This window comes from Conger conger, chromosome 12, assembly GCF_963514075.1.
Source record: "Conger conger chromosome 12, fConCon1.1, whole genome shotgun sequence".
Taxonomy (NCBI): domain Eukaryota; kingdom Metazoa; phylum Chordata; class Actinopteri; order Anguilliformes; family Congridae; genus Conger; species Conger conger.
Window position 1 is genome coordinate 41,549,347 of NC_083771.1, and position 27,173 is coordinate 41,576,519.

General features: G+C 45.9%; 1 protein-coding gene across 7 annotated transcripts in view; it reads left to right on the forward strand.

The window, feature by feature from the left end:
• dab2ipb (DAB2 interacting protein b) overlaps positions 1-27,173 on the forward strand; it is a 183,977-nt gene that overhangs the window by 136,631 nt on the left and 20,173 nt on the right. For all 7 annotated transcript variants that reach the window (XM_061263171.1, XM_061263172.1, XM_061263168.1 and 4 more), the window contains 6 exons: positions 1,274-1,427; positions 5,036-5,134; positions 6,525-7,079; positions 21,190-21,334; positions 24,048-24,192; positions 26,429-26,665. In XM_061263171.1, coding sequence (XP_061119155.1) covers positions 1,274-1,427; positions 5,036-5,134; positions 6,525-7,079; positions 21,190-21,334; positions 24,048-24,192; positions 26,429-26,665 — 1,335 coding nt within the window. The remainder of the gene's footprint in view (positions 1-1,273; positions 1,428-5,035; positions 5,135-6,524; positions 7,080-21,189; positions 21,335-24,047; positions 24,193-26,428; positions 26,666-27,173) is intronic.

A 27,173-nucleotide genomic window follows, 5' to 3' on the forward strand; every position in this document is an offset into this window, starting at 1 on the left:
ACTCGTATGCAGTTGGCCCAGACTCGTATGCAGTTGGCACAGACTCGTACTCAGTTGGCCCAGACTCGTATGCAGTTGGCGCAGACTCGTACTCAGTTGGCGCAGACTCGTATGCAGTTGGCCCAGACTCGTACGCAGTTGGCGCAGACTCGTACGCAGTTGGCACAGACTCATATGCAGTTGGCCCAGACTCGTACGCAGTTGGCACAGACTCGTATGCAGTTGGCGCCGACTCGTATGTAGTTGGCACAGGCAGACTGCAGGTGTCTGATGGTCCAGACCAGTCCTTGGGCTTTGCTCAGGACTCCTGAGCGTGGGGCGTGTCGCTGCACCAGCTCCAATCCGCCCGAGAGGCTGAGCGGCCGCGGTTGATGGAGTGCGGTGCCTGTAGCGGAGCGTCGGTGTGGCTAGCGATAGCATCTGCCGCGTGCAGCAGCTCCAGTGCCTTTCCGTAGCAGGCCTCTCCTCTCGTGTCCATTCCGCCTCGCATCCTTCAGAGACAGCGAGCCGATCAAAGAAAGAGCTGGCAGCATCAAACTTTCCTTTCCAGAGAGGGATGAGCCTGACGCTCAGATAGAGATTGGCAGCCTTTTTGAAGGCGAGACACAAAGGAAGCGTGGACCCAGAGTCAAAGCAGCCCGCCAGTTCAAACCAGATATTTGAGAGGCTTGGATAGCGGCAAGGGAGAACGCTAAATTCGGGAGGGAGGTTTGCTACCTCTGATCCTGTAGCTGTGTCCACGTCTTTTAGGTGTATGCCTGGGGCGTTTGTTTGTCCGCTAATCTTAGTAGTCTACTTCCTCAGCAAGGAAGTACAAAATCCTGAGCTTCAGAAATGATTACATTGGAGACGTGGGGCTATTTTACAGCATTTCTTTCAGCATGTGTGTATGCCTTAAAGCTTTATATTTCTTCTCTCCTGTACTTATATATATATGTTTCTTTTTAGACATAACGCCTCTTATAAACAGTGGCATTGGCTCACTACCTCAGAATAAAATGCCTATTTTTAATAGTTCAATATTCAGCCTTTTCTTGCAGCAGTGCTTTAATATAGACCTGTATGTTTGATTATATGCCAAGGAAAAAACTTTTTCAAAAGCTGAAATGACTCAAAAAAGAGCCCTGCATGGGAAAAAAACAAAAAAGGGTTTCCCAGCTGTGTATGGGAATGAGACTCGTGTGGGTTATTTGGTTTAAAAAATGTAAGCGTGCTGGTCTGGCAGTTCCCGGGTGACTCACGGTGGCCATTTTCCCCTCCTCCTCCCCGGCAGATCACATCTGATGCCGAGGCTGAAGGAATCGCGGTCTCACGAGTCGCTACTCAGCCCCAGCAGTGCCGTGGAAGCCCTGGATCTCAGCATGGAGGAGGAAGTGCTCATCAAGCCTGTGCACAGCAGCATTCTGGGACAGGACTACTGCTTTGAGGTGATCTCGCCCCTCCATGGGCACTCTTTCTTCGGGGGGGACCTAGTACATTACATTACATTACGTGGCATTTAGCAGACGCTCTTATCCAGAGCGACGTACAACAAGCAATTTAAACACAAGGAACAAGTGCCAAGGGGACCTGAGAGGACAGTACAGTTCCGAGTCCTAGTGTAAACATGCAGAAAATCAGAACCCTTTAAGAGTACAGTCAACTTTCAAACTAGCATTACCACAATTGCAGCTAGAATACAAAAAATAACAATACCTATACAAGTGAGCTTCCCCCAGTCCTTCTTAGGTGCTCTAAATCAGTGCTGATGACTGCTCAGGTGACAAGCAGCCTGTTTGCTGCTACTGGTGCACTCTGGGAAGTGTAGTTTTTCAGACCCACTCCTGAGATTCAGCTCAACAATATCTATACAATCTATACATAGGTGCCGTTACAGTCTAAAGTACACACAGTCCTCCTTTACGCCTCTGTTCTCCCCGCTAATTAATGCATGCATGAAGACATTTCTCTGGGAGCCATGTTGACCCAGTGCTCAGCGTGTCTCTAATTATTCTAAAACTGGAAAGATTACCCCCAAGGAAACTGCCGCCTCTGCCAGGGGAGTACCACATATTTATTACAGTTTCCCCATTTCTGCAGTGCCCAGATACATGGTAACACTTCTGTCTGTTCAAAACAAGTCCCCGGCATTATCCCTTCCCAGTCAGACTTGTCAAACCGCATGTCCAATCGCAAAAGGAAATGTTACTGCGAGGCGTTAAAGGCCCTCAATCCATCCCCTCTTTTCCTCGCCCGAGTCTGTCTCTGCTCTTGATTTGATTTTACCCCTGCGGAGCACTGCCTTGTTTCCGCTTTACAGAATAAGAATAAGAAATTCAAGTAGCATAAATTTGTCTGACAAATTTGTCTGGCATTGTTGTCGAAGAGTCTTGAGGTTAAAAGTTAACAGAGGCCCCCCAAATGAGACAAATATTTGACAAAAAACATTTAGCCTGTTTAAAAATCCTTTTAATTGGCCTTGATGGTTATCCCAATCTCCTTCTTTTGGATGGACCTGTTTAGAACTGCATTCGCATGTGCGAATGTGACTTTTTTCCCCAAGTGCAGATTCAGCCCAGTCGCTCTATGTATTATGGGGTATCGCAAGCAGGGTTTGTGGTTCCCTTCTGACTGGAATGACTGAGCTCACAGTTGGTATTGTGCGCTGGAACCCCAGAGGAATGAAGGTGCCGCCGATGTTTGTGACTAAATGGCCATTAGAGGCCCTGGTCCTCCCGGCTCGGCTCTGAGATGGCGGGTCTCAGATTGTTTATTTGTAGCACGGAATGGGAAAGGAGGAGAGGACAGGAGCCATCTTTATCAGCCCTACTGTACGCCACAGTCCTGCTTCACCATTACAGCGGGCCCCGGTGCTCATTATTCTGCCCTGTCCACTCTCATCCTCCCGTCATCCATCAGCACCGCCTGGCTGAGGCCAGGACGCTAACACCCAGCCGCGAAGCTGAGGGTCCGCAGTCTCCTCCTGCAGTGTCTGTGTGTGTGTGTGTGTGTGTGTGTGTCTGCGTGTGTGTGTGTATGTATCTGTGTGTATGTGTATGTATCTGTGTGTGTGAGTGTGTATGTGTCTGTGTGTCTGTGTGTGTGTGTGTGAGTGTGAGTCTGTGTGTGTGTGTGTGTATCTGTGTGTGTGTATGTGTGTGTGTGTGTTTGTATGTGTCTGTGTGTGTGTGTGTATGTGTATGTGTCTGTGTGTGTGAGTGTGTGTGTGTGTGTGTGTGTGTATGTCTGTGTATGTCTGTGTGTGTCTGTGTGTGTGTGTATGTATCTGTGTGTGTGTGTGTGTCTATGTGTATGTCTGTGTGTGTATGTGTCTGTGTGTGTGTGAGTGTGTGTGTGTATGTCTGTGTGTGTCTGTGTGTGTGTGTGTGTATGTGTGAGTGTGTGTGTGTATGTGTGGGTGCACATGCATGTGTGTAAGTGTGTGTGTGTGTGTGTGTGTGTGAGTGTGTGTGTGTGTGTGACAGAGAGTGTGTGCGTGTGTGTGCGTGAGAGAGAGTGTGTGTGTGTGTGTGTGTGTGTGTGAGAGAGAGAGAGTGTCTGTGTGTGTATGTCTGTGTGAGTGTTGTGTGTGTGGGTATGTATGCGTGTGTGTGAGCGGTAGAGAGAATATCCGGTTTTAAATGAGTCCATTAATTCATCCAGATCCAGAATTAGAGAACCATCATTTCTGAAGACAAGGTCTAAACAGGGGTCCAGACGTATAGATTTAACTGTCTTAGCACATTATTAGAGTCTCTTGGCGTTAATGATTATTAAAAATTAAATGGATGAGACAGACTGCAGTTCACTTGCATTCAGAATAGAATTTAGTCTGCAAGAAGGGATTGTTGCTTATTGCCCTGTCTGTAGGGTTATGTTTGAGTGAGATAATATGATAGCAAACTGGTGATTTATTTCCAGTCAAGAGCAGGTGCAGCCAATTTCTTCATTAGACAGAGCATTACAGAAAGGAAAAAGAACATTAATAAAAAAAAAAATGCTGTTCGGAGGCAATAAACTGATAAATTCCCGGCGGATTTGGGATTATATGTGCGGTCTGTGTCGTACCGGCAGAGGAAAGATTACCTGCCAGGAGGTCTGAATTTTGGATTTTCTGCAAGCAGTGGCAGGGCCAGCAGTGTCAGAATCAGCCGGTGAAATCTCCCACAGCAGATTCCGCCTTGTTTATTTATTTCGGTCCAGCCGGCCGCAGTCTCCAGGTACTCTATTTCCCGCCTGACTAGGGCCGCGAGTGTCCTGACTCTGGGAATTTCCCGCATCATTGCCTCGGCTGCTGCTTGCTTGGAGGTGGGCTTTGAGGGAGCCATTTACGGGGATTTAGAGGCTATTAGAGTAAAGCCTGTTGCCAGCTGGCCGGAGCGTGGCGATGGAGTTCCGGGGATTTAGGCGGACTGTTTAGGCCACGATAGCGTGTGCCATATCGTACGGAATCACCAACGACATCGTTCGGAACAACCATACGCGACCGTTGGTGACCGTTACTGAACTTCAGCAAGGCTGTGGTGATCCTTATAAATCTGTTTATCCACAGATACAGTATACATATACCTTTCCCTTACATCCACGGCTAACCTCTCCAGCTCTCCATTTGTTGTCATTTCGGGCTCTGTCATTATGATATTTATCCTTTTACGGATAGAAAAGTACCATGTACCATGAAATGCAGGGTGTTCTTGATTATGATGACACACATGGTACCATACCTGCATATCCGACACCCCGGTTCCCAGAGTTTTACTCCAAAACTTTTGCTGCAGTTGTGGCTGCCGGTGTCTGGCGACACAAAGCTCTTGGCCTCAGTCGCCTCCTCCCAAAATGAGACCTTCACACCGCCCTCACAGTGCCGGGCCATGTCATCCTGCCATCTCCTGGCTCCATCTCCCCAAAAATCTCAGGGACGGCTTGAAATCAATTGCCGAGTACATGTCAGAAAGCATCGCCCTCTCACCGACGGCGTGTAGCTCTGCATGTAGTGAGTAATGCTTTTTGACTGCCACTGTCACGTCGTCTTACGTCTCTTGTTTCTCCAATGCAGGTGACCACCTCAACTGGAAGCAAATGTTTCTCTTGTCGATCATCAGCGGAGAGAGATAAGTGGATGGAGAATCTGAGGAGAGCAGTACACCCCAATAAGGTAAACCCAGAGGTGTCCCAGAGAGGGAGGGCTGCCCGCCTTGTCATCGGACAGAAAGCCAGTGTGCACTGAAAACCTAAATGTAATAGGCCAGTCTCAGACTCCTTGCTTGAAGGAATACTTTGCTCTGAATTTAATTTTAGATATGCTGCTCCTTGCCTTTACAAGTGTCGCACCATTTTTCCATTTTAAAAAGCTATTCTATTCTATTAATAGCTAAGATAAGTAAGGGAACATTCTCATTTGAACTCCTACAGTTTGGTAACCAGCGGCAGTCTAACCTTCATACAAACCATGGCTCCGTTTTTATCCATTCTTTGAAGACTTAAATGCATACATTTACACTTATCTAAACTACAAGTAATCTCATTGACATCTATGTGGATTTTGTCTCATTGTATGTAATTTAAATTTGCATCCTTTTTAGCAGTGCTTGCCTCCTGCAGTTATGATTTTTGCCTGGGAAAATATGAACAGGATTCTGGGGAGTGAAGGCAGCCTGGAACAACTCTTGATTTTGAACATAATATTAAGAAGTACATTATCTGTATATGAAAATAAACACATTACATTTGTTTAGTCACCCGCACATTGTTTTATATCTCTGATTTGATATCGCATTGATTAAATCACGTGTCCATTTATTGTCGACTATTCACAGAGGTTACATAAAGTGAAAAACTTTTGCTCCAAACTATTTCCTGAATTTTCAAAATAAATACCTATTTTGTGGCAAGGTAAACTACTTGTAAATGCACAAAATATTAAAGACTTTTTGTGGCGTTTTAGGCAATTCAAGCTAATTGCATTGTGCATTGGAATGCAATATAAGACTATTAATCTTCACTAAATCCTTCTTGCGTTACATAGCCATGTCTTAAATTCCGGAACACTGCAGAGCTGATATTACTCTCTTTTCTTCATCTTTCATTATTCAACAAATTGATGGCTAATTAAAAATGAGTTCAGCTTCATCTACCGAGATACTACCTTCTCCAGGCTCACCATAAATCTCCTCATATTTTTTCCTCAAGCTCATGAAATAATTATAATTCAACAGAATACTTTCCTCTAGCTGTAGAGTTTCGATGTCCTGCAATCTTAGAGGTTGACAGCATTTCAAAGTCCAGCTCATCTGCCCTTTTTAAAGGGTGGACTATTTTTGAACATCACACTGGTGTGTCACATTAGTCACAAAGGCCTATATGATGCTCCAGGGTGTAGTTCTGTATTTCTAGAACATTCTCACCGCTAGGTGTGTTGCCCCACCAACCCTTATCCAGGGTTGAATGAGTAAAATATTTTGAGCTTTCCAACGGACCGGTGGAGAGGCATCGTGTACCTTCTCCCTGTGCTGTGGCCCCAACGCTGGTCTTCACTCTCCCCACAGGACAACAGCCGGCGTGTGGAGAACATGCTGAAGCTGTGGATCATCGAGGCCAAGGACCTGCCAGCCAAGAAGAAGTACTTCTGCGAGCTGTGTCTGGACGACACCCTGTACGCACGGACTACCTGCAAGCTCAAGACGGACAACGTGTTCTGGGGCGAGCACTTTGAGTTCAACAACCTGCCCGCCGTCAAGAGCGTGACGGTGCACCTCTACAAGGAGACGGACAAGAAGAAGAAGAAGGACAAGAACAACTACGTGGGTCTGGTGAACATCCCCGTCACCTCGGTGACCGGCCGGCAGTTTGTGGAGAAGTGGTACCCGGTCAGCACGCCCAACCCCACCAAGGGGAAGACGCCGGGGCCCATGATCCGGATCAAGTCCCGCTACCAGAGCATGAGCATCCTGCCCATGGAGATGTACAAGGAGTTCGCCGAGTACACCACCAACAACTACATGCTGCTGTGCTCCGTGCTGGAGCCGGCGCTCAGCGTGAAGAACAAGGAGGAGATGGCCAGTGCGCTGGTGCACATCCTGCAGAGCACTGGCAAGGCTAAGGTAGAGTCCGCCCTCTCTTTATGCTTTCCAACTCGCTTAGGGGTTGGTTGCTTTTAATTATTTTTATGATTTTGTCATCATTATTGACTAACATTTTGGTTGCATTTCCGAATCTCCATGAGCTTTCTCAAGAAGGATTGTGTCCCTATACAAAATATAATACGAAATGATGGTGTAATCTGTAAATGAACCTACAGGTCATTTGCTAATTGAGCCTATCAAATTGGGATAAACAGTATCCTGCAGACGTACCTATGCTTGAGGGAACACAATTGCCCACCTCTGACCTAGTGAGCGTGTGCACATAACCACTGTAGCCCGCAGTTGTTGCACATTCTGCCTCACAATCAAAACCTAAGGAATTGGTTGTGTATTGGGTTACTTCTCTTTTGTCCTAGGTTTTTGACTGACCAGCCTAAAGTATACGGAAGCACTACCCCTGTTTTTTTGTTTCTGATCATTGGTTTATCGCGATGGCCTGAGAGGTCTTTGCTGCAGATGCCTTGAGTGTTTATGTGCCCGGCAGTGAATCCCATCCAAAAAAATGAGTCGATAAACGCTGTGCATCCTGTTGTGTAGGAAGTCAGGAGTGAACTTTGACCCTGGTTATAGTCTCTGGAGGGTGGAGATAGTCACCGAGTGTGTCTAACGGTGGCTAAAAAATGTACAGTGGAACAAAACCCATTTTCGGCAAGGCTTAAAATGACAGAGTGGGATATAAAACGGCCATTGATACTGTTTTAATGTTACATAAAGGCACTTACCTTGAGATAAGTGTTGAATAGAGAGGATTGTTCAGCAGTAGCTCTAATGGGTGGCTGTTGCTTTGTAGTTTTTTGTTGAAACTGCTGTGTAGGGGTTCTTACTGACACCTGGTCTGTTGGAGTGACCACATGACTCTTCCTGCAGGATTTCTACAATAGTATACTGATTGCCCTTATTTCATGGTACCCTCAGGAGGCGGGACTTTTTAGCATTTTAGCAGCATTTAGAAAATTGCCAGTGGGTTACATCAGCAGTTTCATTAATATTTTAGATCTCATTTTGTATTGAGCATGAGAGAACAGCAGTGGTGGGTAAAAATTTCAAGGGTTCAGTATTGATCGCCCAGAATGCTTTGCTTTTTTTCTCAGATGTCATTCAGACCCATTTCATGTATAGAGAGTAATGCTAGGCTTCAGTCCTGTTCCTGGAAACAAAATGGTGGCACAGCCAAACACAAACACAAAAACAAAGAAAAAGACAAAAACAAAAATAAGCCGGCAAGTGGATATTATTTTTGGAGGCAGATATCTCGATGTAGGAGCCGTTCTATCACATCAAAACAAATGGCGCTGTTATTTGTAGATATATTTCTGATCACTGCTGGCTGAAATGCGTTGTTTTTGTTTTTAAATGGGTCATAATTCCCTTCGAGGCACGGACGTGCTAGCGATCTCTGGCTGTGGCACGTCACAAGGAGCTGATATGGAGAGGAACAGAAATCCGGGGGCAGCCATGTGTATCGGCAAATGTTTAGTCTGTCACAACAGGGAACGTTCAAAAACATTATCTCTCACTCGGAGTTGGCTGGTGCAGTCGCCCACCGCACCCTCCATAAAAGAATAAAACAAATATTTCCTGTTTTTGCCGGAGTAAGCAGCTAGCGCAAATGTCAAGAGAGAGAAAGGGAGCTGCCCTAGCAGCTAATTGGCTGACGTCTCACAAGAGGGCGGGACTGTAGAGTTGTAAACAGTAGCGAAAGGGAGTAAAGAAGGGGGGATATCGCTACTGCTTAATGAGCCCTTATGAAGAATGCGCTTAGACTAAGCTAATTACGTGCATCCTGGTTATTCCTCCGACTGAAGAGGGAGGATGTAGTCACAGGAGAATGTGAAAGGTGTGGGCCTGGCACACTTCTCTAATAATGTTGTCCTGCAAAGGTGTCTTCTCTTCATTTTTCTTTCTGCAGTGACTAATTACCTATTCAAGCCATGAAACGCAATTTATCCGAGCTGTGCACCAGCTCTATTTGCTCCGAGTAGAAAGGAGCCTGCCCCGGAATGGATATTGCTTATATTCATATGTCAATAGTTAAATGTATGTCACCATAATATTGTTCAACAAGCAAGGGATATATTTTAATTACAGTCTTCTTACTCATCATTTTCCAGGGAATAGATTGGTTTTTTTAATCACTCAGCTCTCTGTCGCATTGGCTGAATCCCTTCTTCCCCCCCCCCCTCCCTGGTTGCCAAGGGCATCCTTTGAATCTGCAGTACATCTTGTGTGTTTGTCGAAAGAGGCATTCGGGTTTGTGTCGAGCTGCAGCTTTCCAGCACGGTGAGTCAATAAATGGATTGTTTCCTACGGATAGCTGATGGGAGCACGTGGGGCCATGTTTGGTTACCACGGTTCCCCGGAGAGACGGACACCTCCGCCCCCACGTTGTTAATTAGTTCCCATTAATTGCGGTGAGCTTGGAACAACTTTATGGCCCTCCCCCTTTTCCTCCGGGTGGCGTGTTGTAAAACTTTAATGCGGGCGGTGTGTTAATTCGCGCAAGGTCATTTTTCACGAGAGCTGTCTAGGCAGCGGTTGCTTTTTCGCGTGTTCCCATTAACGCCCTGTGTTGGAATATGTACCCTGCTCCAAGCTGGAAGAGAGAACGCTCTGTAATGATTCTAGCGATTATTCCCAATGATCTGCTCCCGGGAATGCAGAACGGCAATTAAAGGGAAATGCGTGTTAAAACAGATGCTCCTAAATCGGGAAGGACATTATTGATCCAGTCAATTAAAAACAGTTCTTTCTCTAGACTGGCAGTAGGTCAGGACACTGTTGTTGGTTGGTATTGACGGTACCCTTGCTACGGACAAAGAACTGCCTGTTCTGCGTCTGTTCAGAAGGTATACTCTACTCTGAGCCAAGCAAAGCAAAGCAAAGGCTTGTTGTTTCTCGTGTGAGACAGTCCACTGGACAACACCTTCTACAAAGGAACCCAGTGTTCCAGGGAGCGCTGGTTGCTTCAGTGAGGCGTCAGTTTGTAGGTATTGAGAATCTTTGGTATTCTTTGAGCTTCCTTTCTGTCATTATGTTGAGGCTAGGAAGCTATTTGAGTTCAGCGAGAGCTACGTCAACTAACGGAACATGCACTAACACAATGTACAATTATTACTAATTGTTATTGGCAGCAGAGAGAGAGAGAGAAATATTACTTCTTGTGTCACTGTGTATCTCCGGTTTAATTCGTGCTTAGGCTGCAGCTATTCTTTAGATCGTAATTACACTGTCTACCAATGGCTCTGTTCCCCACATCTGGTTTTAATCACAGTGTGAAAAGGGAAATATTAATTATGAGAAGAAGTGGAGGTTGGATATTTATTCACTCTGATAGAGATTAATATGTAGAACGCTGGTTTCCGCGATTATAAAGCCTTACATCAATATTCAGTGCATTTTCCATGAGCACGACGATATGTATCACCGCGCTCTGGGGCTGTGACTTTCAGGGGATGGAGCCGCGATTCAGAAGTGACAGATTGATGTGTCTGTTAATGCGGGAGGTGCACATTCACCACCGGTGACATTCGTGTCGCTCCGCCCCCCCCTCTCCCAGACGAGGGTGCGGCAGCGGGGGGTGGGGGGGGGGGGTAATCTCTCGACGCAGTTAGCGGAAGATCTGTGAAAGGGGCTTCAAATGGCATCCGAAGCAGGTTCCTGCTGAGGAAGCCGTCTTAGGGGTTTTTGAAAGACTGCTCACAAAACACATCTCCTCTCTTTTTTATATCAAGAAATGGCCTGACTCACTTGAAGATGGCACTCCATGGTTGCTCAGTGGTTACATTGGTGTAGGTGAGGCAGCCATTTTGTCTTTATGGCATTTATTCCCACAAGCAGGTGATGGGGATTGGTTCTGCCGCACAAAGTAAACCAACTGGATCACATGACTAACCATCCGACCACCTTGTTTCATTTTCCAACTGCATTCCATGTCTGCAGCTGGACCGGCCTTATATATAAGCATGGACCTTTTTTTCTGCCTCAGGGGTCTCATTTCATTCCTTTTCTTTCCCTTTTTTTGTTAAAATGGCTGCTAGTACGCAACACAGTATGAAATTGACTTGATGTCAGCGGCGGCCTGTGGGAATGAGGCAACATTGCGAGGAGTTTGTGTTTTTCCTTAGAGACGTCTCTGCGGAGGACATCTGTAAAGGATTGTGTATTCATAAAGAGCGTTGCCGCGGAGGTTTGTGCCATTCAAGTAGATAATCTTACGCCATTTACCCAGTGAGGGGGTGTGTGGAGGGGGGGGGGGGGGGGGGGGACCTAAAAACTCATCTTCCGCACATCTGAGTGCGTCAGTATTTAATTCCGTGAGGAAATACAGCGAGCCGTGGAAGAGACGGCAGATCTTTTATTCTGTTGCGTAACCTCTCTTGGCGCAGTGAACGACGCAGGGGGGAGGGGGGGGAAATCACGGGGGTTGTGATCGCGAAAAACAATGTTTTTAAGGTTGTGCGCTCCCGGTGTGGACGGAGGGCAACGGTAACATTTGTATCACTGCCTGGGCTTTCTGCGCTGTCTCTCGGGCCCGATGCATATGACCCACTTTCTTCAGTGCCGGAGAATCGTCATGTCAAACGAGCTCGCGGAGAGACACTTCCATCCAAGCTGATAAAGAGCAAGCCATCGCTCCTCTTTCGGAGTTCAGGCCGGGGGTAGCTGCAGCTTCCGACCAATTTGTGTTTATTTATGCTGCGCACAGCACACAAACTGCACTGTGTACTGTTAATGTCCTGTTTATGTTGGTTTGTACCGATGCTTTTCTGTTTGAAAAAAGAAAATATTTTAAGCATTCTCGTTAACAGAGTCCTGTGATCAATGTCAATCGTTCAGGTAAATAGTACTTCCTCGACTCGCATGCTGCAACTAGTTATGTAAAAATGTTAGTCCTGGGACTTCTGCAGGTTTTATGTGCTTGATATTACGCCTGCAGGAGATTTCTGACCAGTTCTTTCAACGCAAAAAGCAAATGAACAGTAATCATGGTTGCTCTGGTCAAATTTCGATTTTTTTATCAATGGGAATTTGAGTTTTGTGGTAAGATAAAAAATGAATGCCTTAATGGCATGCCTTTGGTACCTATGCTCATTTTTCGTCATTGTTGGATCCCTGGAGGAGAAGCTCTATCTCAGGACATAGCCTGACGTCTTAATGACAGAGGGGGAAATGGAAGGTAAAGATGGGCCGAGGTGAAATGAATCAGAGGGCTAGGGCTCCTCTGAAATCTCATTTCTTCTCCCCCCCCCCTCCCACGCCCGTGTCTGTCTGAGTGACTGCGTGGTCCAGCTTTGAGTGCACCCTTTGCAGCCGGGCTCTCGTTATCATTAATAAGAGAGGAGCCCTGCCTCATCTCCGTCCATGTTCTGAGCAAAGCATGCTGGGATGCAGGGCTTCAGTGTGCCTTCGAAAGAAAAACAACGTAGATTAGCTCCGGAACTTTACATCGTTTAATTTGTGTGTTGTGTTTAGTTGGTGCCAAATTATACAACTTTGGAGGTGTGTAATGGCTTAAATTTTGTTATTCCTTTTCCAGAGGTTTTTTTTCATTCCCGTGCCGTTATTGTAAGACATCCGTCCACTGAAAGTTACATTGCTATTGCATTTATTTCATAGCAGGCCCAAATGTTCACTTTAACATTGGGCTATTGAGTGGTAGTGCAGCTCCAACCAGTGGCCCTGAGAAAGCCAGATAATACAGTGCGTACCCACAGAGTTCACCTCTATCTGTCCACATAGAGGGGCCAAGGGCAATGTTAAGGGCAATCATAAAAGAAATAAAACAGAAGACCACACATTTGTTGGGAGTTGATGTACGCAATTACGTTTCCGTCCTTGTATGAGTCTGACCGGCAGACTATAAAGACGCCATTAATGACTCCACTTTGACGATACATTCTTATCAGTTATATGTTTATACATTTTGATATTGGAGTGCCACCATTGAAAGGAAGTTGGGTGATACAATGCGATGTTGTTGACAATGTAGCACTATCCATCAGCCGATCATACATTGCCTAACTATAAACTGGTCTGAAGAAGAAGCTGAACTGCTCCACTGACCTCAGCACCTTCAAAGAAAAACTACTTTGCCAATGTTCACATTTGTATGCCTCTTTGTATCGATATTATGAAGGCAAACAGAATTTGCTGATGAATAGAATAAAATAGAATAAAATCCCACCTCTCTTACAACTCCAGAAAGTTTTGAACAACACCACTGTCAGACGTGGTCGGACAACACGTCATACCAACCAGATTGTTTGAAGCTTGTGGAAGCTTTGAAGGCAATTTGGTTCAATCTGTGCTCGTGACCATCACCTTTTGAAATACTCTTTTTTTTGTTTAAATGGCCCGCTCAGGAAGCCTACATAGCTGTTCGCAAGTCTCCTGGGTCCAGTGGAATGAAGTAGATTTGCGGCTTTGAACCCTGCGTATGGTTGTCAGGCGCAGTATAAAAAACGCAACGCTGCCGATCGGACAGATCATCGCTGCACGTCTGAGAGGCTCGCCGCTCCGCAACACGTCTAATCACGTCCGAGAGCCTCTCCACGTTCGCCCCTCTGCTCGATAAACGGGCGTTCCCAAAGCGCGCTCTCCTCCGAGGGTCTCTCGGCAACAACAGGCCTTTCATCGGCGGGTTTTAATCAGAGAGGGGGGGGCGGAGCTCTGCTCCCTAACGAGCTCCCCTCTCGCCTTCGACGCTCGCCTCCTGAGCAGACGCGTAGCTGCGAGGCCTCGGCCTTCCTCGACCGCGGGCGTTCGGCGGAGAAACCTCCTCTCCCTGCCGCAGGAGGCTTTGAAGTGCGGACCTCGTCTTTAACCTCGGTTCTTCATCCTCTGAAAGAGTCGCTCCCCAAAGAGACGGCCGGCCGCTGCCGAGCAAACTTCCTCGCAGGTTGAGCGGTCCGCGTGGTGAAAGGCTTTGAAAGCCTCCCGCCAGATGTCCTGTTCAGGGGTATTTCGGTTAGAGGAAACTGAATACTTAATTTCATAAATGTATTGTGGTGTTCATGTTCGTGGAAAAACTTTTTTTTGTTGTTGCTTGGTTCTCCGGATGAACCCGTGTGGGTTCCCAGGGTCTCCAAGGGTGAACGACGGCTAAGCTAAAGGCCAGGCTAATGGAATTCTCCCTTTTCCATGGTAGGAACTGATGAAGCACTTTTGCAAATCAGTTGTGTAGCATGTTTAGGCTTTTTTTTTCACATTTGGGTGAGCTCAACGCTTTGCCAAGCTCTTGCATATTTTGATTGAGTCGGTTATATGCGAGGGCAATCCATTGTGAAGCAGTGGAATCAGGTTATGGTGAATGCCGAGTCGTCCCATAATTTCAGCTTGCGAGTTTCATCTGAAAGGTCACAGCACGCATATCCATGTTCCCTGCCTGCATTTCCCCCTTATTTGCCATGGAAACCCTAGAGGATATAGCCCTATATCACGATGTGGAGCTTTATTAGCAAGCCTTCATGGGTATTTATGGAATGGCATGAAAAGATAAACACAAGTATGAGCATAATGCACATTGTGTGTGTGCGTGTGTGTATGTATGTGTGTGTGGGGCGCTCTGTTCTTTGTATGTAACAATAATATGTTTGAGTATACACATTATAGAGAATAATAATAATATATATTATATACACTCAGTGAGCACTTTATTAGGTATTTATTAAGTACATTTATTAGGTTAATTTATTTTAACTTATTGGTCTTCTGCTGCGGTAGCCTATCCAGGTTTGACACATTGTGTGTTCAGAGATGCTCTTCTGCATACCACTGTTGTAATGCGTGGTTTTATATGTATATATATTTAAATGCACGCAGTAATACCATAAATGAACTGTAATGCATTCTTCATGGCATTGTAAGTGAAACATATGAGAAGTAAAATGCCACTGCAGCTGAAGTGGAGTAACTTTGCTCTTAAGTAATTTATATTTGTCGCAGCTCAAATTTCATTGTGCCTGAATAGCTGATCTGTAGTGCTCTCTTGTGCCTGGTTTAAAGTGGGGAAGAGTTGTCTGTTTTTGGATGGGAATGAGAATGCCCCCCGGTGGGCGTTCGAGCTGTGCGCTGGAGCCCTCGGAGGGGTGCTGGGAGCTGCCAGGTGCGTGGCTGATGAGGGGGGCCCGCCCCGCTGCGTGAGCAGGGTAATGACGCTGCAGGGAGGGCTGGGAACGGCAGGCCCAGCACGACATAAACTGGGAGTCTGGAGTCAGTGCACCATCACAGAGACACATGAACTGGGAGTCTGGAGACAGTGCACCATCACAGAGACACATGAACTGGGAGTCTGGAGTCAGGGCACCATCACAGAGACACATGAACTGGGAGTCTGGAGTCAGTGCACCATCACAGAGACACATGAACCGAGAGATTAGAGTCACTGCACCATCACAGAGACACATGAACTGGGAGTCTGGAGTCACTGCACCATCACAGAGACACATGAACTGGGAGTCTGGAGTCAGGGCACCATCACAGAGACACATGAACTGGGAGTCTGGAGTCAGGGCACCATCACAGAGACACATAAACTGGGAGTCTGGAGTCAGGGCACCATCACAGAGACACATGAACTGGGAGTCTGGAGTCAGTGCACCATCACAGAGACACATAAACTGGGAGTCTGGAGTCAGGGCACCATCACAGAGACACATGAACTGGGAGTCTGGAGTCAGGGCACCATCACAGAGACACATAAACTGGGAGTCTGGAGTCAGTGCACCATCACAGAGACACATGAACTGGGAGTCTGGAGTCAGTGCACCATCACAGAGACACATGAACTGGGAGTCTGGAGTCAGGGCACCATCACAGAGACACATGAACTGGGAGTCTGGAGTCAGTGCACCATCACAGATCCATATACACACACATGCACATGCATACATACACACACACCCACGCATGCACACACATGCACATGCATACATACACACACACCCACGCATGCACACACAGACACATACATAAATACATATACACACACGCGTGCGCTCAGCACCTATTTCTTGTCCCTTCCAGGGACTCACACTAGCTCTTAAATTGGATTTTTATATCATTTAGCACAAAAGGGCCTGCAAGTATTGTCATTGCCTAGTAAATGCTTTTAATATTTCAAGAAATATTTATGTTTTAAATTTTCCATGTTCTCAGTTGGCCTTATTGTATTCTTAGTGGGTCATTGTCCCGATACCTGGGGGAAGAAAACCTCTCTCAGCTGTAGCCTCTGACCTGGAAGTGTGCTTTCTTGCAGTGGTGTGCTGATAGCCTTCAAGTCCACACAATCCTCTGCTCCCCCATCCCCTTAGGCAGGAGAATTAAACCTCTCACAGTCCATGCCATCCCTCCAGAGAAACCATGGAGAGAAAAGCCGCGTGAAACGCACACACACACCCACGCACACACACACACACACACACACACACACACATACACACACACACACACACACACATACGCACACACGCATACACGCCCACACACACACACATAAAGCCTTTATCTCTTGCCTTCAGGATGATGCTCCCCTTATTTCATTTTGCCATTTAATTCAATCAGATGGACAGCACTTTATGAGTTTCTGCTGTCGGCCCAGCTCTGGGGAGCTTGTCCAGGCCGGAGAGGAATTTTTACTTATTTATTTATTTCTCCATTTCTTCTTTTCCTCTCCCCTGCTTATTATTGTTGATGTGTTCGCCTCTCCCCCCCCCCCCCCCCTCTCCCTGCCACGGCGCTCAGTCCGTCAGGATGGTAATGATGCTGAGCCATGGCCCGGCTGATCCGTTGTGACAGTAATGCGGAGAGTGCTATACTTCCTCTTATTAGGGCCCGAGACCAGGAAGGAATCTGGAAGAGGCCACGTTCAGCCTCCCAGTCATAATTGAATACAGAGCACTTTGGCTTCAATTAAGCAGCAGTAGGGGGAACGGCGCGCCGCGTCTACATTACGTACAATATCGGGAGTCAGGCAGAGCTGGTTATTATTCTCCCGGCCCTTCAGACTGCTGACTCCTCCAGCAGCCCGGTCCTGAACCAAATGACACATTCGTACTTAGCGGGCCCGGCAGGGGCCGAACGGCTCTGAGAGCATTTTAAGCGCTACCCGGCCGCCGAGGAAGCGTCGCCCGCCGCACGGTCCGGACGCCGTGACTCATCGAGATGAACAGCGCAGTTTACATCTAGATCATTTTTATTTCTCCCTCCTACCCCATTTTACTGTAGGTTATCCGCGGAATGGCGGTGGCATGCCCTCCTGTGCGTCTGTGAAGGATGCAGGAATCTGGATTGGGGAAGGAAAGGGGAAGGGGGGGTTGTCTGTCCTGTGTCTTGATCCACCGTGTGTTATTTACCTGATTTAATGATTCAGATGATTGGTTGGGCAGGTTGAGCCCCCCCCCCCGTCCTCGTTTGAGAAGGTGACTCTTCGGAGCGACGTGCTGGTGTGGGGGGGACGTCCTCGGGGGACGTTCCCCCCCCCCCCCCCCCCCCGCAGCTCCTGTGCCGAGGACCGTGCCCTTCCGCCTGCCCAAACGTCGCTCCTGTGGACCGGGGAGGGGACGGCGGAGCTGCCCTGACCTTATCTCCCAGAGAGAGACGGGGGAGGGCTGGAGTGCGGCTCATACAGTAATTGGCCCGACATTACGCGCTGGAGCCAGCGTGCAAAACTTACGCTAATTATAGGCTGCACGCCGTGAGACCGGCAAAGGTCAGGGCCAGAGCTGCCGTGGGTGTGCTCAGCTCCTCATGCCAGCTCTCCAACCCCAGCGCACTGGAGTGTTTCTGGGGCTAGTTTGTTTGCTGACATTATTGAAAGAGATGTTTCTTGGGAGGATGAGACCCTGATATAGCAAAAACGATAAAACGATAGTTTATCAAGTGTTGTTCCAGCCAGTCATCAACAGCCAGGTGGTAAAAAACAGTTACTGCTTCATTTGGGTCTTCATTTGGCTCCCACTGAAGCCCCAGTCAAAGTAGGCTGTTTGGTGTGGGGTTTGGGTGCATCCTACTCAGCCAGAGGGCTTTGGGAACGGAGGGTAGAAGCGTGCATTGACTGCTCAGTTAACTCCCCCCCCCCCCCCTCTGTTTTCCAAGATCTCGTTTCAGATAGGCAGCTGTGTGGAGGAGTGGTAATGGGTCTCAACTCGTTTTGGAATCTTCGGATGGGGCCTTGCTTTTTATTTTATATCGGTTTTTTTTTACTTTTTTTTTTTTTTTTTACTTTCAACCCTGGAGTTCCCACTTTGTCTGCCTTTTAATCACAAGCAGATAAATATAGTAGCGGTGCTTCCTCCCAGCCTCGGCGCCTTGGCCATTTTGTTTTTGTCTCCTTTTCATTGGGTACGAGAGTGGCCCCTCCCTGCCGGGGAGCGGAGGCAGGCTGTGCTGGGCTGGGTCCCCCCCTCCCTGCAGCTCAGCTGCCTGGTCCTGCCCAGGTCCTCCCAGCTTCTGCAGTTGTGTTCCCAGCATACCTTTCTGTCGGTTTCCCAGCCCGGCTGTATTTCATTTAGATAGGCTCTGGTCTCCTCAAATCTCGGCCTTCAGAATAGTGTACATTAGTCTGGTCGCACACAGTTTCTCCTTGTAAAACATACCCATACGTCTTTTTTATGGCTTGCTTGATAGCTGTGTTGAAATATTTCTGCAACATTTTCAGCCCGGCCCTGCCAGCTGTTTCAGCAGCACGGCTGCTCTCCTGATCACACGTGTGTTCACAGCTTGTAGCTGTGTATTTCACAATGGTTACATTTAGAAACATTTCATTTAGTTTTTGTCAACCGAAGAACAAGACTGGGAATTATTTCTCACTCTCTATATCTCTCTTTCTCTCGCTCTCTATCGGTCTCTCTCTCTCTCTCTTTCCGTACAAGTTTTCCCAAAGTAGGTCATCTATTCTGAGCTTGTGAATAAAATGATTGAAATATTTGCCTGCTGTCTCTCGACTGGGCATCAGCATCAGCCAATCAGCAGGATTAGTGGGGGTAGCCTGAGAAACGCACAGCACATGGCTTTTCTCCATAATGAACCCAATCAGACAGATTAAATTACAATGAGGGAGCGGGGCTGTTTAGCACATAGTCCAGGAATAGCTGCTTGATTCATTTGGGATAAAACATCTCTCATCACAGAGCAGCCTCAACGGCAGCCTCCGAGTCACCAGAGGATTTGAGTGAGTCATCATCTCACCGGAAGCTTGAAGTCTTTTCAAAAACCTTCGCCTGTGGTGTCACCTCCTTTAAGGACATATCCATACGGACCGCTAAGCACCTTAACTTTTAAAAAGGAGTGACTTTTCGTTGGGCCTCAGCTGCAGTCTTAGCGCACTTAATGTGCATCGCCATTATGCCATTCCATTATTCATTCGCTGTGGAGATGTCCCCGTCTAGAATGACTTGCAACTTCCCTTTTTACATATGAGCCATTTATAACCCTCTGATTATGAATCCAGTTCCCTAATCACTGAGCTACTTAGCTACCTCTGTTACGGCTTGCTTTTGTGCGCCGGAGAGACTTGTTAGTTTGCTATTGCTATTGAACAAGCGCAACCACAAAGAGAGAAGATAATTTGTTTTCGCCTTGCCTACTCGTAACAGCTTTTAACGCCTTTATGTGACATAATGCATAGTCATTCAAAAGGGCAAAAATGCTCACCATGTAAGCGAACTATCTACAAGTTCACAGCTTCTCTCGGCAGCCTTGCTAAATTAACGGCATCCATTTTAAGCTCTAATTGGCCAGTCAGTAAATGTCAATCATTTGACTGCTTCAGGTTAGTGAAAAACTGCTGCTAAAGACTCAACAAATTGTGTTTTTAAGAATAAAAAGTCATCATCCATAGCCCCAGGTGCATATTTTTTTGATGGTAGAAGTAACATTGTTTTGAGTCTGTGCAAACATAAAGCCAAGTTCTCAGTTCCCCTTGATGTCTTCCCTGCTGAAAAAACAGCTGAAGCTAGCTTTTGAAACAGCTGGTCAGACCAGCTTGACATGGCTTAGCTGGATGACCATGTCCCAGCTTGACATGGTTTGACCAGCTCAAGCTATGTTTTGAAACAGCTGATAGCTGGTTGGCCAGCGACCAGCTCAGACAAGCTTGAATTGCTGGATGGCAGGACCACATTCTGTGGCTCTGCTAGAGTACATGATCCTTTCAAAATTGTGTGGTTATCAAATGTAGATAAGTATACAGGTATGCTACTATAAGCCCTGTCATCAGAAGTCATCAAAATTATTCCAAAGAGCTGTTTGCCAGCCTTAGATCACAAGCACCTGTCTCTCATCCCAGATGGGAGGGGGGAGGGGTGTGTTTCTGGAGGGGTGTTTGTTTACGTTCCAGCTGTTAAAAGCCTATTCTCCATCATTATTTGGAGGTTCCCATGCATCTTACACAGGTTGATATCAGCCGTTCATGCTCAAAGCTACAATATGGATACTTGTCATAATATCAGTTGATGGAAAAAAGTACAATTATTACCAGAAGATGACTTTGTTATGGGTGGTGCCATGTCAAAATCACTGCAAGCTATTTTCAAATGGTTACACTTTGCTACTGATGTCTGTATCCGGCGGTGCCTTTAATGAAATCAGTCTTTTCTGATAAGTTTTTCCCGTTTTTCCTTTCCAAAGAATAAATTCCAATTCTTCAAATGCTATATTTGTTTAGGCATAGTCCAAATAAACCTTGTGTGATTGCAGTAATGTTTCAATGCCTTTCATGTTCTCCATATTGGGTTCCACTTCATTAGTAAGACCTTTGGGTGTGTCTTCTCTACCTCCAGAATTTAAAGGGAGGGCTTAAATGCAAGTAATCTGGATAAATGCCCTTCTGAGACTGATTCACGGGTGCGATGTGTGGGGCGTTGAGGCTTTCTTCACTGTGATGCCTTTTCTGTTACACTCTTTGCTGCCTGAATATAGTTAGAAAAATAGAAGAAATGAAATGAGGAATCAAATGCTCATTATCTCAAAGTGTACGGGCAATGCAGTGTGCTTTCTGAACACTAGAAGAAGGCAGAAGTTGATGAGGAGTTCTCACCGATGGTTGTGCCTGCTCGCTTTGTTTTCCCAGGACTTCTTGACGGATCTGATGATGTCCGAGGTGGACAGGTGCGGGGAGAACGAGCACCTCATCTTCCGGGAGAACACTCTAGCCACCAAGGCCATCGAGGAGTACCTGAAACTGGTGGGCCAGAAATACCTTCAGGATGCGCTGGGTATGTATGCCATGCAGATCTGCTCCTGACAAGCATCTCCACGACCCCGAGATAAAAGGCTCTTTGTTCCTGCCCCCACCTGGGCGGAGAAATAGCCGCTGTAATCTGGACGGAGGCAGAAAGGAAAAGCCATTCAATCTGCGATAGAATCTTCCGTGTAGATGGAGAGCGTTGGTTCTCTTCCCGCCTTTGTGCTTGGTGACATTTGTGGATCCCCTGGAGACCACGGGGGAGAAAAAGCAATAACATTTATCTCTCCTGCAAGTGTCCTTAAGCTTTCACACGGACACTGGCCTGTCCCCCTTTCTCATTTCGATTTATATTTAGGCCCGGGCTCCCGAGAGACCCGGTAGACCTTGAGTGAGAGGCCCCCACAATGCACCTGGGAAGCTGGGCCTCTAGCACACATAAACATCTCCTCAGCCAATCGGACTCTGACTCTGGGAGGGGGAAACTGGCCATCAAAGAACACAGTGTACAGCACCCACGGAGCTTTCTCACACACAGCCATCTAATCGTTTCAGAGAATGCCGTTCGACACACAGAGCACTCCCTCAAACATAGAGGCTACAAACGCAGGGCACGTCGCCAAGATATGTGGCAAGCGAGGTTTGCCCTTCGCCAAGGTCTCTTTAAAACACCGAGCACGAGCAGACTTTTGGTGGGACTGATGCAGCCCTGTGACGCCTCAGCCTTATCATTTGAAGCCTCCTGTGGTGATTATCTTGCATGAAAGACGGCCATTAGAATGCTGGATTTGAGTCCAGGGGAGGGAAGAAGGAGGAATTTTCTGGTGAAATGTCATGAAACTAATCAAGCCAGGCACGTTCCTGTAACCTCCCAGGTTACGTTACAAAATAATATACATTTGTAAAGGGTAATTAAGGTCTGCATAGGGTTTGGATGAATTATCTGGTTTATTTATGCATCGCACATACGCTTCAAAGTCTGGCAGATTTACGCTACTTTTTGTGCCGTTTTCATTTTCATCCGAAGAAGGTAAACTCCGTTCCTTACTTAGATCTAATCTTATCCGTGTAAATTTGAAAGCATGAATACATCTCTAGGTTGGGTTGAGAATACATTGCTGGTTGTGAATAATTCATGAATGTTTTTTCTAAGAATTAACGTCGTTTGAAGCTGTGCTGAATTATTCAGGACGTCACTCCTGAAGATTGACTGGTTCTGGCAGATTGTGAGCAAGACACAAGGACACAGGAGTCTCCTTGGATTCCTACACCATTAGAGGATTTCACCCAAAACGAGAAAATCCCTCTCTGATCATTTTGTTAGCAAAAGCTTTTCCTTGTTTGTAATCACCATGACTAACTGTGTGGAGGAAATTATTTTAACCTAATATTGCAGTTGAAAGACATGGATATAAGAACAGAGAACTTCTTCTTTCTGTAGGACCAGTGAATGAACTCATCTCACAGAACTCAGTTCACACAGAAATCTGTCCATCTACAGTATGGCAGAGGTTAGAAGTCCACAGTGGGCTTCTCTGTCAGCTGATGCCATACAGTTAGGATGCTTTTACGCAGCAAAGTGACAAGATTTAAAAAGAGCATACCCACAGTTAAAAAGAAAAAAAGAACACAAACACCATACATATTTGTTAACAAATTATACTCACTAAACATGACAGTTTGACATTAAACAATAATAGGTTCAGTACTTATTTAGATTTCAACTGGTTCAAAATGTTTCAAAGACTCTGCCAAAAGAGATTAGGGTTGATAGCATTGTGAATAAATCGATCGAGCTTTGTGCTTAAACACAATGTATACCTTTGGGATGGCTGCAAACCTACCATGAACTGGAACTGGGTTTATAGTTAAGGTACTTGATAGAGCTCATTACTAACTTGAAAATATCGTTTTCTGCAGGCTTAATTTATTGGCAAAGATGGGCTGAGATTCACTGACTGGCTACTGATTCCATCAAAGTGAAGCAGAGCTTTGTGCAATTTTATCTCTGAAATTCAATAGATATTGAGTTACAAGTCAAGTGTTTCAGATTTCACAAGGAGTTTCTGTTCCTTCAGTATACCAAGAGAAAATGCAGTTTGCACGGTCAGAGCAATGGAGCCCTGGTCATTTTCACAAAACTATGGCAGTTTCAAAACCAGGACAGCATTTGTATTGTCTGTTAGGGCTTAAAGAGAACCGAAGGCTCTTAACTGTAGTTTACCCTACAATTACAATTAAACCTTCAAATTCAAATTATAATGATAAGATTTTATCTTCAGATTAATTGACAGTATTTCTGAGAAGAGGTCAAATGTTTAAAAGTGAACCATATTAAAATGAGTGGTGGGATGCACCAAGCACACGCTCAGTCAATGGTCCTTTGCTGGCTGAATTACAAATGTTAATACAACGCTTCCTGTGTTCCTCACCTCTTAGTTTTGCCCTAGGTGCCTTTTAAATGAGAGTATATTGAATGTTTGCTTATGCTGAAGCCTTGTTATCTTTCGGAACCAAGCAGACCGATTTCTCTATGAAGCCATTTCTGAACAGCTTGAGCTCAATGAGGCTCTGCTACGTGGGGAGTCTTGTTTGCTGTTGCCTTGTGTGGATACATGAAGTCGGTATTTTTAGGCCCGGGATTAACCGTGCTCTCGGTGACTCAGCAGTGACTCAGACCTGATGGGGTTTTGTTCCCGAGGACTAATCTGTGCCCCCCCCCCGTCTGTCCCCCCTTCTCCCAGGTGAATTCATCAAGGCCCTGTATGAGTCAGATGAGAACTGCGAGGTAGACCCTTCCAAGTGTTCCGCAGGGGACCTGCTGGAGCACCAGAGCAACCTGAAGATGTGCTGCGAGCTGGCCTTCTGCAAGATCATCAACTCATACTGGTAACTGCCATACTGCTCACCTCCACTGCTCACCAGTACTAGTGTGTGCTGTGATAATACTGCTCACCTCCACTGCTCACCAGTACTAGTGTGTGCTGTGATAGTACTGCTCACCTTCACTGCTCACCAGTACTGGTGTGAGCTGTGATAATACTGCTCACCTGCACTGCTCACCAGTACTGGTGTGAGCTGTGATAATACTGCTCACCTCCACTGCTCACCAGTACTAGTGTGAGCTGTGATAGTACTGCTCACCTTCACTGCTCACCAGTACTGGTGTGAGCTGTGATAATACTGCTCACCTTCACTGCTCACCAGTACTGGTGTGAGCTGTGATAATACTGCTCACCTCCACTGCGCACCAGTACTGGTGTGAGCTGTGATGATACTGCTCACCATTAGAGATAGTGCTCACCTTTAGTAAAATTGCTCTGCTTCTGTTGATTATTGTGTTATTGCTGCTTCATCTAATCAATTCTTACTGACAAGTAGAGTGCTAATGTAGTTTGTACGCATGGATTCATATTCAGCATTTTGTTTTGGTAAAATTTTTTAGATGCAAGTGAAAAGCAAGAGTGCACTATGCATGAGTGACCAAAGTGTAAGCCATGACAGAATGCATGAACGCATAAAAATGTCTGGAGAAATAATTAAAATTAGTTTCAAATTGACTTTTTCTAGGAAAACTAGGAATAAACAAAAGATAAATGCAAACTTGATTATAGTGCTAGTACTTTCATATGGCACTAATTTAATATACTCGGTTATATTGTGGGCGACATGGCTCAGGCAGTAAGAGCAGACGTCTGGCAGTCGGTGGGTTGCCGGTTCGATCCCCCGCCTGGGCTGTGTCGAAGTGTCCCTGAGCAAGATACCTAACCCCCAAATGCTCCTGACGAGCTGGTCGGTGCCTTGCATGGCAGCCAATCACCGTTGGTGTGTGAGTGTGTGTATGAATGGGTGAATGAGAAGCATCAATTGTGCTACACTTTGGATAAAGGCGCTATATAAATACCAACCATTTACCATTTATATTGTAAATAAGCGCTGCCAAATTCAATTTACAAAGCAGCTAGCATAGATGACTAGCTAAGTGAAGCTGATTTAATTTATGTTCTGAAAATCTGGTTTAAAGGATTAAAAACTATGCATAGCGTTATCCAAGATAATTTAAAACATTTTATTGGTTATAGCTAAGCTGATATTCCATTAATCTAAATAGGATGGATCATGTGCATTTTATGTACATGTATAATTGACTTTCTATATGGGCAAAAATTAGTGATCATAGTTTTTAGTGTTATGTCATAGTGTTATGTCATATCGAATGCTATAATCATACTGATGACTTTCTTTCATAGCAGAATATACAGTGTACTACAGATTTGTCAGGCCCAAAGAGAACTCCTTAATGCAACTATGAGCTGAGTGCATGTTCTGTATTCTGTCACGCATTCAATTTAACAATGAGTACTGCTCACTCATGGTGACCAATAACAGTGATCATAATCAAATAATTGGTCATTATTGTAGCACCTCCTGCTCTCACTGTACATTCCGTTACAACTATATATACTGTATAGTGTGGATTCTGACTAGCCAATGTTAAAAAGGAGATTTTAGCAGCAACAGTTTTTATCTGTAAAACTGACCTTTGTCGGAAAAGGGCCCTGCTGTTCTTGTCTGACAGCATTGGAATTAGACCACAGGGACAAACCTGGCCAAATCTGTCAGGAATTCATACATATAAAATCCAATGGCTTTTATCCATGAACTAATCGCAGTTTTAAGGCCTACCGCAGGCATGCCCAGCATGGTACTGTGAGTCCAGGGTTTTCACGTTTTTTTATGCCACAGAAATGGAAATGTTATTCAGTTGGTTGGTCAAACTTCACTGTACCTGAAAAAATCATTGTACCTAAAGTGCAATTTATTCCTTTATTTGTGAAATATCCATGTCTTTGATATAACTTTGAAATAATGTGACACAAAGATGGACAGGTCAGCGTTCAGATTTTAATCCAATTCCTTAACTATGTAACGGTACTGTATGTATAGTAAACATCCGTGTTGAAATTACGCTCTATCCATGTTTGAATTACACAAGACTTTGCTTGTAAACAATTCTTTTTCCTGCGTCCTATTGCAATTCTCGTAACTGCTGAAAGGAGAATTCACAGGAGCTGTTTTCGGCTGCTCACTGTACGTATGTGACTGTTGTGACCCCCCCCGGCAGTGTTTTCCCACGTGAGCTGAAGGAGGTGTTCGCGTCATGGCGACAGGAGTGCAGTAACCGGGGGAGACCGGACATCAGCGAGCGGCTGATCAGCGCCTCGCTGTTCCTGCGCTTCCTGTGTCCGGCCATCATGTCCCCCTCGCTGTTCAACCTGATGCAGGAGTACCCCGACGACCGCACCGCCCGCACCCTCACGCTCATCGCCAAGGTCACCCAGAACCTGGCCAACTTCGCCAAGTACGTGCGTCTGTGTGTGTAGATAGATAGATAGATAGATAGATAGATAGATGGATAGATAGATAGATAGATACTTTATTCATCCCGAGGGAATAAAGCACACTGTGTGTGTGTACAGTGTGCTTGTCTGCATGCACTCTCAGAAATAAAGCTATGAGAAGTGCCTAAAATTGCTTGTCTCTGGGGTGGTACCCTGTCACTAGGGCTAGCAATATATAATTAATTTGTATGTTTTTTGCTTGGAAACCCATTTGTACCCAGAGAGCACATTACTGTACTTTCAGGCTACATTTGGGTAATCTGATCCTTGAAGATCAGAAGATCAGAAGATCAGTTTACCCAAACACCTCCTGGGGTGGTACCCTGTATTGCTAGCCCGAGCTAGCAATATATAATTAATTTGTATGTTTTTTGCTTGGAAACCCATTTGTACCCAGAGAGCACATTACTGTACTTTCAGGGCACATTTGGGTAATCTGATCCTTGAAGAGCAAAAATGGTACCATTT